Below are 12,672 nucleotides of genomic sequence, written 5' to 3'. Positions count from 1 at the left end.
AGAGAGAGAATGCACGTATGTGTGTGTCCATTAACTCTGATGTGACCGAGGGTACTGATGCCTATTCAGATGGTTAACCTGATGCCATCTGTTCAGGTAAAGGATGTGATCTATTAAAAGGGACAGAGCGACTCATTGGTCTGAGACTCTCTGTTGTTTTACGTGTGTGTGAGTGCAAGTCTGCCTGAGTATGCAACGTATGTGAATGTGAGTGTGTGTTCTTGCATGTGTGTCACAGTATTCTCCAGGGTTAGCATGCTGATGTTCACTCTCTGCTGCCCTCTCCTGGTAAAATCTGTTCATTCACAATCCACTCCTTTCACTGGGGTTCAACGTGAATGACTAGTAGATGTTGTTTACCTGATTCAAAGACAAACCAAATATACAGTATAAGAATGGCAAACAACTTAAACGTCTTTCTTTTGAATGTGTCAAATGTCATTTGGATGTAGACCCTGTCCTTCTAAGGTTCCTGTGATGACTCCAGTGGAGGACAACCCATAATAATGGCTGGAATGGAGTGAATGGAATGGAATGGCATCAAACACATAGAAACCATGTGTCTGATACTATTCCACTGATTCCGCTCCAGCCATTACCACGAGCCCGTCCTCCCCAATTAAAGTGCCAGCAACCTCCTGTGGATGACTCTTGTTAGCCTGAGAATGCTAGCATATTTCACCATTGTCCATATAATGCCTTCAGAAAGTATTCATACCCCTTGACTTATTCCACATTTTGTTGTGTTAAAGCCTGAATTCAAGACAGATTAAATAAATGTTTTTGTCACCCATCTACAGCCCACAATGACAACGTGAAAAATAGTTTTTAGAAATTTTAGCAAATGTATTTAAAAATGAAATACATAAATATCCAATTTAAATAAGTATTCACACCCCTGAACAATACATGTTAGAATCCCCTTTAGCAGCGACTACAGCTGTGAGTCTTTCTGGGTAAGTCTGTAAGAGCTTTGCACATCTGGATTCTACAATATTTGCACATTATTCTTTTCAGAATTCTTCAAGCTCTATCAAATTGGTTGTCAATCATTGCTAGACAACCATTTCAAGTCTTGACATAGATTGTCAAGTAGATTTAAGTTGAAATAGAACTCGGACACTCAGGAACATTCACTGTCTTCTTGGTAAGCAACCAACTCCAGTGTAGATTTGGCCTTGTGTTTTAGGTTATTGTCCTGAATTCATCTCCCAGTGTCTGGTGGAAAGCAGACTGAACCAGGTTTTCCCTCTAGGACATAGCCTTTGCTTAGTGCCATTCCGTTTCATTTTTATCCTGAAAAAACAGTTCTTAACGATTACAAGATTACAGCCACCACTATGCTTGAAAATATGGAGAGTGGTACTCAGTAATGTGTTGTATTAGATTTGCCCCAAACATAACACTTTGTATTCAGGACAAAAGGTTTTGCCACATTTTTTGCAGTATTCCTTTAGTGTCTTTTTGCAAACTGGATGGATGTTTTGGAATATTTTTTCTTCTGTACAGCCTTCCTTCTTTTCACTCTGTCAATTAGGTTAGTATTGTTGAGTAACTGCAATGTTGTTGATCCATCCTCAGTTTTCTCCTTTCACAGCCATTAAACTCTGTAACTGTTTCATGATGAAATCCCTCAGCGGTTCCCTTCCTCTCCTGCAACGTTAGGACGGATGCCTGTATCTTTGTAGTGTTTCTTTTTTCTTTTACCCATCTACCAATAAGTTCCCTTCTTTGCGAGGCATTGGAAAACCTCCCTGTTCTTTGTGTGTCACAGGGGTCGTTGAATGGAGACCAAGGCGCAGCGTATAAAGTGCTCATTCTTCATTCTTTAATGAATACACCTTAACGTAAGCAACAAACGACCGATAACAGTTCTGTCAGGTACACAAGACTAAACGGAAACAACTACCCACAAACCCCAAGGGAAAACAGGCAGCCCAAGTATGGCTTCCAATCAGAGACAACGAAAGACACCTGCCTCTGATTGGAAACCATACCCGGCCAAACATGGAAAAACAACACATAGAAATAGAAAACTAGAACACTCCCACATAGAAACAGAAAACCCCAAAACCCACACAAAACAACCCCCTGCTACGCCCTGACCATTTTACTATGGCAAATGACCTCTTTACCTGGTCAGGACGTGACATTGTGGTTGAATCTGTGTTTGAAATTCACTGCCCGACTGAGGGACCTTACAAATATGTGTGGGTTACAGAGATGAGGTAGTCATTCAAATATCATGTTCAACACTGTTATTGCACACAGTGAGTCCATGCAACTTATTATGTGACTTGTTAAGCACATTTTTACTCCTGAACTTCTTTAGGCTTGCATAATAAAGGGGTTGAATACTTATTAACTCAAGTGATTTCAACTTAAAATGTTTTATTAATTTGTAAAAATTGCGAAAAACATAATTCCACTTTGACATTGAGGTATTGTGTGCAGGCCAGTGACCCCAAAAATCTCAATTAAATCAATTTTAAATTCAGAATGTAACACAACTAAATGTGAAGACTTTCCGAAGGCACTGTGTGACAATGTACCGTAGGTCTCAGATGCTTAAGCAGTCAGTGGATTGGAGAACATTATAGGCAGGAATGTGTGCCTGAGGGCAGGAGAGAGGAGCAGGCGAGAGCCCTTGAGCAGCAATGAACAGTAGGCCATGATAACCATAATAGCAATGCTAGAGATCAGAGATATGATGATTAGACCTCTGATATTCACAGTACATGGAGAGATCACACAGACGTCCACAGGTCAGGTGTCTTTTAGAATCAGAGCACCGCTGCCTCTCCCTCTCACTGTGGTGACTGAACCCAAGAGGTCCCCAGGTGCATCTCCAATGGCAACAGCCACAGTGGTGTCACATCTTTGATACCAATACACATACACACTCAGGTCATACATGAACGAACACACACAGATGAGCTCCCTCTCTCGCTCTCTCTCGCTAAATGCATGGCACCGTTGCTACGGTAACCTCCTCCATAGTAGGTGAATCTATATTCAGTAAGAGGGTCAATGGAGGGTCATGCTGGCAGCTTAGCTCTCATACTATCTGGTTATGTAATGCCCGTCACCTCTCCATCATAAGGAGCAGATGGGATACAGCCTGCGCATTTTAAATAGCACATGCAATGCTACACTTTTAGCCAGTGAGAGTATTATGTGCATGGTATTACTTATATGCATAGCCTTGTCAAATTCACAAAATACAATATTTAGTCCCTAGAACCTTATATGTGAGCTAGAAGTACTTAGGAATGGTCTTTGGCTAGAGATGAATGCTGAGCTTCTGGTTTTGGCCCCGGTGTCTTTATGGGGATACAGAATGGCTATAGCGTGGTCTGTGTGCAGTGTTATTTCAGCTGGCCTGCCCTAGGGAGGGAACAGACAGATCAGCCAGGAGGATATCTCTGTAATCTCACCCAGCACCTGAGCCCAGAGGCTAAGACTGGCTAACAGACGGGCAGACAGGGGGCTCCAGATATATCATGGTGCAGAGAGTGACAGAACACCACAGCCTTGGTCTAGCTCTTTGCAGAGTACCACTGATCTTAGAACAGTGAGTGTTAATGCTGGTAACTGCAGATCTTTGATCTTTACGAATTTTACATCTGATAACTGTTCTGACCTCCAAAGAATATGATAGAGTGTGTGCATCTCAGAGTGATACCCAAGATGCACCAAGCTCACGAGGAGGTACAGGTGATGCCTCTGCCCTGTCCTCGTGTGTTTGAGTGTTTGTGTTTGAGTATAGAGTACAATGGACTGCCTCAGATATTTCTGGGGGGGATAAGGGGAGTTTCACTCTGAGCTTATTGTCCTGGCACGCTGCTCTGTCACACTGTTGTGAAACAGACTCTGAGTTACTGTACATCTGCAAATGGAAAAACCATGTTTTCTCCCCCACTCCCTGTTTGACCCTTTAGCTTACAGTGAATAACCTCAACATCACCAAACAGCTGCTCTTTCACAACTGCAGCTCTCTAAACTTAGTTTCACCATCTTCCTGATTCCACAGGCAAACTACCCAGGCGACCTTGATATCGCAAGCATTCATGTCTGTTATCCAACCAAGCCCAATGATTGGTTGCTTCCAACTGCATTCACCCCCCAACAGTTTGTCAAGCGTATAACTCCTGTGAGATTCAATCTCAGTCAGCACAGAGGTAAAGGAACCAGGGCCATGCTTTATGACAAACTCAACAGCCTGAACAGAACAGAATGCCTGAGTGTGATAAAGAAAGCCATTGGTGAAAGCCAAACAGTGTTATCCTGTCTAGCATGTCAGTGGTTTAGCTGCAGTGTGCACAGCAGTAATCCTTCATTGGGCTGGCAGAGTGTGATCCCACTGCCAAGCTGTTATTGCATTCATCTGAGAAAACAATATTGTTCAGTCAACGGACGTCAGTAGGCTATTACCAATGAGTTCATTTCCATGGAAACAAGATGATGATGAGAGTTCTCATTCAGGTTTAATGCAAATGGGTCAATTTATTTGATATGTTTACATTTATATCTAGGAATATACAGAACAGAAATAACAACCATTACTGAACATTGATTTGTTTTTCATTATAAAATGTGAACACATTATCACTCCTCTGCTATACCTCAGATATGGCTGATTACAAATGACTGCAGTCTGTCTTAAGTGCCAAATGCCGCCATTGACAAAGCATTATTTGCAGAACAATTTACTGCAAACCCTGTATAGGAACACGTCTGCACAGTCATCAACAGATCTATTGCAGTACAGTACATACCCTGAGTATTGACTTTACCTGACAACAGACACTGACTACATATTCTCATCTGTCAGCAGATCTATACGGATATCTGAATGTGTGTGTATATGTGTGTGAAGAGACGCACTGTCTTTCTCTCTCTGTTTGTGTGTCTTTGTGGGTGCATTTGTGTGTGTACCCCCAATCTATCAGTTCTTCTGCCTGAGTATTTGGGCGTATTGAGAGGCGTAGGATTGCCTGCTCCACTGAGCCTCTATCTCTGACTCATACTCCTCTTCATCCTCCTCCTCCTCCTCCTCTACAACCCTCTGGCGCTGCAGGATGCTGCTACGGGACTGTGAACAGGAGATGGGTTAAAGACTTGGAACAGTCTTGTAAAGGAAACTAAATATGTCTGTCTGTACAGGACAGTAATGACTGTTAACCTTATCAGTGTATGTTTCTCTCTTTCATTCATTATTGTGGGGGTCTATGTTTTTGTCTGTAATGCTAGCAGCAGATGCAATCTTACCTTCTTGGCTGATTCAGCAGTGTGTTTGAGGCTGGAGCCCAGGGTGGGACTAGGCTGGTGGGCCATAGAGGAAGGCAGCAGGGTCTGGTTGTCCAGAGGGCCGTCAGACACCCTGATCCTCCCAGTGAACAGCTGTAGAGACCGGGGAGATGATCAGCCCTGTAGCCCCATAACTGGAACTCTCACCTCTCAGTCAACTTCTAGGTCTTTAAATATCTATTGTGTATGTGTGTTGTGTGTGTGTTGTGTGTGTCTAACCTCCAGGTCCTTGTCTATGTCCATGCTGTCCAGGTTCTGGAAGGTGTGTGTGTGTGTGTGTGTGTGTGTGTGTGTGTGTGTGTGTGTGTGTGTGTGGTGTGTGTGTGTGTGTGTGTGTGTGTGTGTGTGTGTGTGTCTAACCTCCAGGTCCTTGTCTATGTCCATGCTGTCCAGGTTCTGGAAGGTGTGTGTGTGTGTGTGTGTGTGTGTGTGTGTGTGTGTGTGTGTGTGTGTGTGTGTGTGTGTGTGTGTGTGTGTGTGTGTGTGTGTGTGTGTGTGTCTCTAACCTCCAGGTCCTTGTCTATGTCCATGCTGTCCTGGTTCTGGAAGGTGTGTGTGTGTGTGTGTGTGTGTGTGTGTGTGTGTGTGTGTGTGTGTGTGTGTGTGTGTGTGTGTGTGTGTGTGTGTGTGTGTGTGTGTGTGTGTGTGTGTGTGTCTAACCTCCAGGTCTTTGTCTATGTCCATGCTGTCCAGGTTCTGGAAGGTGTGTGTCTAACCTCGAGGTCTTTGTCTATGTCCATGCTGTCCAGGTTCTGGAAGGTGTGTGTGTGTGTGTCTAACCTCCAGGTCTTTGTCTATGTCCATGCTGTCCAGGTTCTGGAAGGTGTGTGTGTGTGTGTGTGTGTGTGTGTCTAACCTCCAGGTCTTTGTCTATGTCCATGCTGTCCAGGTTCTGGAAGGTGTGTGTGTGTCTAACCTCCAGGTCTTTGTCTATGTCCATGCTGTCCAGGTTCTGGAAGGTGTGTGTGTGTCTAACCTCCAGGTCTTTGTCTATGTCCATGCTGTCCAGGTTCTGGAAGGTGTGTGTGTGTGTGTCTAACCTCCAGGTCTTTGTCTATGTCCATGCTGTCCAGGTTCTGGAAGGTGTGTGTGTGTCTAACCTCCAGGTCTTTGTCTATGTCCATGCTGTCCAGGTTCTGGAAGGTGTGTGTGTGTGTGTGTGTCTAACCTCCAGGTCTTTGTCTATGTCCATGCTGTCCAGGTTCTGGAAGGTGTGTGTGTGTGTGTGTGTGTGTCTAACCTCCAGGTCTTTGTCTATGTCCATGCTGTCCAGGTTCTGGAAGGTGTGTGTGTGTGTGTCTAACCTCCAGGTCTTTGTCTATGTCCATGCTGTCCAGGTTCTGGAAGGTGTGTGTGTGTGTGTGTGTGTGTGTGTGTGTGTGTGTCTAACCTCCAGGTCTTTGTCTATGTCCATGCTGTCCAGGTTCTGGAAGGTGTGTGTGTGTCTAACCTCCAGGTCTTTGTCTATGTCCATGCTGTCCAGGTTCTGGAAGGTGTGTGTGTGTGTGTCTAACCTCCAGGTCTTTGTCTATGTCCATGCTGTCCAGGTTCTGGAAGGTGTGTGTGTGTCTAACCTCCAGGTCTTTGTCTATGTCCATGCTGTCCAGGTTCTGGAAGGTGTGTGTGTGTGTGTGTGTCTAACCTCCAGGTCTTTGTCTATGTCCATGCTGTCCAGGTTCTGGAAGGTGTGTGTGTGTGTGTGTGTGTGTCTAACCTCCAGGTCTTTGTCTATGTCCATGCTGTCCAGGTTCTGGAAGGTGTGTGTGTGTCTAACCTCCAGGTCTTTGTCTATGTCCATGCTGTCCAGGTTCTGGAAGGTGTGTGTGTGTGTGTCTAACCTCCAGGTCTTTGTCTATGTCCATGCTGTCCAGGTTCTGGAAGGTGTGTGTGTCTAACCTCCAGGTCTTTGTCTATGTCCATGCTGTCCAGGTTCTGGAAGGTGTGTGTGTGTGTGTCTAACCTCCAGGTCTTTGTCTATGTCCATGCTGTCCAGGTTCTGGAAGGTGTGTGTGTCTCTAACCTCCAGGTCCTTGTCTATGTCCATGCTGTCCAGGTTCTGGAAGGTGTGTGTGTCTAACCTCCAGGTCTTTGTCTATGTCCATGCTGTCCAGGTTCTGGAAGGTGTGTGTGTGTCTAACCTCCAGGTCCTTGTCTATGTCCATGCTGTCCAGGTTCTGGAAGGTGTGTGTGTGTGTGTGTGTGTGTCTAACCTCCAGGTCCTTGTCTATGTCCATGCTGTCCAGGTTCTGGAAGGTGTGTGTGTCTAACCTCCAGGTCTTTGTCTATGTCCATGCTGTCCAGGTTCTGGAAGGTGTGTGTGTCTAACCTCCAGGTCTTTGTCTATGTCCATGCTGTCCAGGTTCTGGAAGGTGTGTGTGTCTAACCTCCAGGTCTTTGTCTATGTCCATGCTGTCCAGGTTCTGGAAGGTGTGTGTGTCTAACCTCCAGGTCTTTGTCTATGTCCATGCTGTCCAGGTTCTGGAAGGTGTGTGTGTGTCTAACCTCCAGGTCTTTGTCTATGTCCATGCTGTCCAGGTTCTGGAAGGTGTGTGTGTGTCTAACCTCCAGGTCCTTGTCTATGTCCATGCTGTCCAGGTTCTGGAAGGTGTGTGTGTGTGTGTCTAACCTCCAGGTCTTTGTCTATGTCCATGCTGTCCAGGTTCTGGAAGGTGTGTGTGTGTGTGTGTGTCTAACCTCCAGGTCTTTGTCTATGTCCATGCTGTCCAGGTTCTGGAAGGTGTGTGTGTGTGTGTCTAACCTCCAGGTCCTTGTCTATGTCCATGCTGTCCAGGTTCTGGAAGGTGTGTGTGTGTGTGTCTAACCTCCAGGTCCTTGTCTATGTCCATGCTGTCCAGGTTCTGGAAGGTGTGTGTGTGTGTGTCTAACCTCCAGGTCTTTGTCTATGTCCATGCTGTCCAGGTTCTGGAAGGTGTGTGTGTGTCTAACCTCCAGGTCTTTGTCTATGTCCATGCTGTCCAGGTTCTGGAAGGTGTGTGTGTCTCTAACCTCCAGGTCTTTGTCTATGTCCATGCTGTCCAGGTTCTGGAAGGTGTGTGTGTCTCTAACCTCCAGGTCTTTGTCTATGTCCATGCTGTCCAGGTTCTGGAAGGTGTGTGTGTGTGTGTCTAACCTCCAGGTCTTTGTCTATGTCCATGCTGTCCAGGTTCTGGAAGGTGTGTGTGTGTGTGTGTGTGTGTGTCTAACCTCCAGGTCTTTGTCTATGTCCATGCTGTCCAGGTTCTGGAAGGTGTGTGTGTGTGTGTCTAACCTCCAGGTCCTTGTCTATGTCCATGCTGTCCAGGTTCTGGAAGGTGTGTGTGTCTAACCTCCAGGTCTTTGTCTATGTCCATGCTGTCCAGGTTCTGGAAGGTGTGTGTGTGTCTAACCTCCAGGTCCTTGTCTATGTCCATGCTGTCCAGGTTCTGGAAGGTGTGTGTGTGTCTAACCTCCAGGTCTTTGTCTATGTCCATGCTGTCCAGGTTCTGGAAGGTGTGTGTGTCTAACCTCCAGGTCTTTGTCTATGTCCATGCTGTCCAGGTTCTGGAAGGTGTGTGTGTGTCTAACCTCCAGGTCTTTGTCTATGTCCATGCTGTCCAGGTTCTGGAAGGTGTGTGTGTGTCTAACCTCCAGGTCTTTGTCTATGTCCATGCTGTCCAGGTTCTGGAAGGTGTGTGTGTGTCTAACCTCCAGGTCTTTGTCTATGTCCATGCTGTCCAGGTTCTGGAAGGTGTGTGTGTAGACCTCAAGAGCCTTGGCATGGAACACCATCTCCACTGTGATGAAGTCTGTGAAGATCCTCTGGAAGAAGACCTAGTATTATTGTCACTGTAAGAGGATGGACATTCCTGAGTATGACTGGAACACGTGCGAGTGAGTGAGTGTGTGTGTGTGTGTTTGTGTGTTTTCGTGTGTGTGTTTGTGTATGTTCTGGTTTATTTGTGTGTGTGTCCGTGTTTGTATGTGTGCTTGTGTGTGTTTGTGTTGTGTTGTGGTTTAAGACCAACCTTGATGTCCTCCAGTTTCTGTCTCTGGAAGTCACTGATTGTCTCCTCCAGTTGTCTGGTGCTGCGGTGAGCATCGTTGGTCGCCTTCTGAGCATTCACGTCTGCCTGACAATCAAACAGCAAAGGAATACTACAACTGTACTAGAAACTTGAAAGAGATATATATATATATTTTTTAATGACATCTACCAAAACCTCTGGTGGTTCACCACATAACAAGATCTCATCAATGATCAGATATCTGCATCTTTGTAGTGTTGAAGGTGTTGTTGATGTGACAGGGGGAGGTTCCAGAGAAATCATGTTACCTGTGACTGAAAACATTGGATAAGGTATTGAAGCATGACTAGAATAGAACATCTACATTTCTAAAACAGCTGATCTGAACCTGTCACTCAAAGTACCACTCATAGAATAAATATGGCTGACAAACAATCGTTTGTCACAGGCAATACGTTGTATTTTTCAATACTGTGTCTTGACATAAGGATTGTTGATGTAAATACTATAATCATGCTGGAATTATGCCAGTCTTGTAGAGTTATATGCAGATATGAATAGACTGGGAGAAAGGATACAATTCTTTGTCTATCGGAGGGATTCTTCTGTTGGAGTTTCTCCAGTTTCTGCAGCTCTTTCAGCGCTCTGTCCCGATCAGCATTGAACCTCTTCAGATCCGCCTGTATGTCAGAGATATGACCAGTCCATGAAGCTTCAAACACACGGTCTCAGAAGAGACTGCCTATTCATTCACTGCCATTGTTCTGCCATGAGAGGCTGCGAAGAGTGTGTGAAGTGACAATGAGAGAGAGACAGAGAGTGAGAGAAAGAGAAAGATAGTGTGTGTGTGTGTGTGTGTGTGTGTGTGTGTGTGTGTGTGTGTGTGTGTGTGTGGTGTGTGTGTGTGTGTGTGTGTGTGTGTGGGGGGGGGAAGATCTGTATTTTGTCTGGTAATTACAGTATGAAATCTACAGTCTGTTCGTTTCCATGTGTGAGGACTTACTCTCTTGTTTTCAACAATATCTCCGTAGGCTTTGAGGGGAGTGACGACTTTGATCTCCAGCCTCTCTACCTGTCAGGGGTAGACACAGTAAACAGACTTTCATCTTCAAAACAACAGTATTTCAAGGTGTGAGAAACAAATTGTTGTGTTTTTGCTGGGTAAAAATGGCTCGAAACCAACACTGTCTTTGCCCACTATATACAGTACTGAGTGACTTCCATAATGCCTTTATTTACTGTTATGATGTTTCATTAACCCTTACACTAACCTAGAAGATGCACCATGGCCACCCACGTCCTCTACCACTAATACCAGCATCGGGGAAGCTACTCTAAAAAAAATAGTTTACAAAGCTACCAATTACTTCACACTGGAAGTGGTTAAGCTACACTAAAGCTACTCTGAAGAAAATGTAGTTTAATTAACTAACGTTTCTTTGAGAAAGTAGTTCACTACATCCAAACTACTTTGTTAGAAATTATCATATCTAAATCTGAAATGTCATAGACTACAAATTGCAATAAAAATCAAATCAAATCAATAACAGACCACTCTGGAGTCAGATGAACAGAATGTGTAATTAAGCCTATACACAAAAACTCTGAAGTCTGATGCTGAAAAATAAAGGAAATTATTGCCTACTTTAGCCATATTTTATTTAATTTTTGCAAAAAACGTAGTGTAATTCCAGTAGTTAGCTACACCACTAAATGGCAAAAAAAACAGTTATGAACTACTGAAAACCCTACCAAGAATTGAATTTAGTTAAACTACCACAAAGCTACTGCAAAAGTAAGTTATATTACTAGTTTAACTAGCCTATATGAAGTTCACTACTCCACAACAGCCCTGACCTCTCACCCCTCACCTCAGCCTGGCGGTAGTCCTGCACCATGGCCAGGTCTTCAGCCAGGTTCTTCAGACAGGTACGGAGCTCTGGGTCCTCAGTATTCGAGAAGTCATTGAGCTGTCTGACCAGCATGTCAGCCTGGTCCCTCAGCTTGGCTGTCTTCCTGGTGTAAGAGGCCAGCAGGCTGCAGAACTGACCCAGGTACTTCTCAGCATGGCTCACTGTCAGCTCCATGCTCTTTATCTGTCTGTCTCTGGACAAAAGATGAAGAGTTATGAAGAGTTAGGGGTTTCAGCTAACTATATATCTAAAGGAAGTTTTAGGGTCGTGTTTGTGATAAACGCTAGATGAGCCAAACAGCAGTACACATCCCTTTAGCATTATTATATCTGTGAGACAGGTGCGTTTCCAAAGGCACACTCACATGAGATAAAGTATTCCCATAGCGCAATCTTCTCCATACATCATCTAGGCCCATTTACCACTTTAGCCGTGGTTTCCACACATTATTGTGGAATGGCAGTATATAGTGAAACATGACATGGTTAGCTATAGAACTAGTACTGCATCAAACACACCCTGCATCAAAGTACTGTGGTTTCTGAAAGCAGTATAGCTAACCAACACAGGTGTTACCAAGTAATATTGGTACATTAAACCATATATGCATGTAACGCGGGCACCTACCTTGAGAAGATGGTGTTCATGTTGGATTTGCTCAAGCGTCACTTCACCTCACTGTTTAGCTGCGTTATTTGCCATAGCCAAGCGCTCGCCTGCCCCAGGTTACGAGCTAGTTTGTTGCTATAGAAACGACAACACGGAAGAGTGAGGTTTTGGGGTGTAAGTGATGGCTATGTCCACATGGTGGCAGCAGGGTCTCATTAGCAACTTAAACCCCGACAGGAGCCGAGACAGGCTTTACAAGGCAGCCTTACAGAAGAATAAAACGTAACCCCATCCCTCAGGTCTATTAAAGAGCGTGGTAAAACTGATGTTTTAAAAACTCACTCTCACCCTTTCTTTCTCTCTTTCTCTCTCTGTTCTCTCCCTGACTCACTCACTCATACACTTCATCACACACACACACGCACACGCACGCACGCACACACACCCACACGGCGCTCGCAGAAGGGATTGTAAGAGGTCCAGCCTGTTAAAGAGTGGCTGTAAGAGAAGTGTTGAAGAGAGGCCAGCTCTCAACTCTCTGGGAAGAATGTGTTGGCATATACAAGGGGCGCCACTCAAATGGAACTTTAATTCATTTACACAAAAACTCAAACAATTCAAAAAACAGACCTCACTGCTGGCAGCTCACAGCTGTAAAGTGTAACACAACCTCTTCCTACCTGAGAATTAACGTTTTATTGTATGCTGCACTTAATATAGTGTGTGTGTGGGCGTGTGTGTGTGTATGTGTGTGTGTGTGTGTGTGTGTGTGTGTGTGTGTGTGTGTGTGTGTGTGTGTGTGTGTGTGTGTGTGTGTGTGTGTGTGTGTGTGTGTG

The 12,672-nt window shown here is 44.8% G+C and overlaps 2 protein-coding genes across 3 annotated transcripts; both read right to left on the bottom strand.

Moving 5' to 3' along the window:
• Nucleotides 1–4,468: 4,468 nt before the first annotated feature.
• Nucleotides 4,469–9,444, bottom strand: cibar2 (CBY1 interacting BAR domain containing 2). Of its 2 annotated transcripts, XM_014127076.3 has the most exons (4): nt 9,315–9,444; nt 8,995–9,108; nt 5,272–5,403; nt 4,469–5,095 (listed from the first exon to the last, which is right to left on the bottom strand). In XM_014127076.3, exons 2-4 carry the CDS (start codon nt 9,076–9,078, stop codon nt 4,949–4,951), a joined length of 363 nt encoding a protein of 120 aa, XP_013982551.2. In that variant the 5' UTR covers nt 9,079–9,108; nt 9,315–9,444; the 3' UTR covers nt 4,469–4,948. The 2 variants fall into 2 exon arrangements, with proteins under 2 accessions (XP_013982551.2, XP_082813946.1); XM_082957820.1 differs by lacking the exons at nt 8,995–9,108; nt 9,315–9,444 and adding an exon at nt 5,971–6,015.
• A 67-nt stretch (nt 9,445–9,511) lies between these two features.
• LOC145859066 (CBY1-interacting BAR domain-containing protein 2-like) lies at nt 9,512–11,974 on the bottom strand. The gene is made up of 4 exons (XM_082957819.1): nt 11,855–11,974; nt 11,186–11,420; nt 10,318–10,386; nt 9,512–9,994 (listed from the first exon to the last, which is right to left on the bottom strand). The coding sequence occupies exons 1-4, from the start codon at nt 11,872–11,874 to the stop codon at nt 9,722–9,724; spliced, it is 597 nt and encodes a 198-aa protein (XP_082813945.1). The 5' UTR covers nt 11,875–11,974; the 3' UTR covers nt 9,512–9,721.
• Between the last annotated feature and the right edge of the window lie 698 nt (nt 11,975–12,672).

This window comes from Salmo salar, chromosome 11, assembly GCF_965601325.2.
Source record: "Salmo salar chromosome 11, fSalSal1, whole genome shotgun sequence".
Classification (NCBI taxonomy): Eukaryota; Metazoa; Chordata; class Actinopteri; order Salmoniformes; family Salmonidae; genus Salmo; species Salmo salar.
This window is presented reverse-complemented; position numbering and strand designations above follow the sequence as displayed.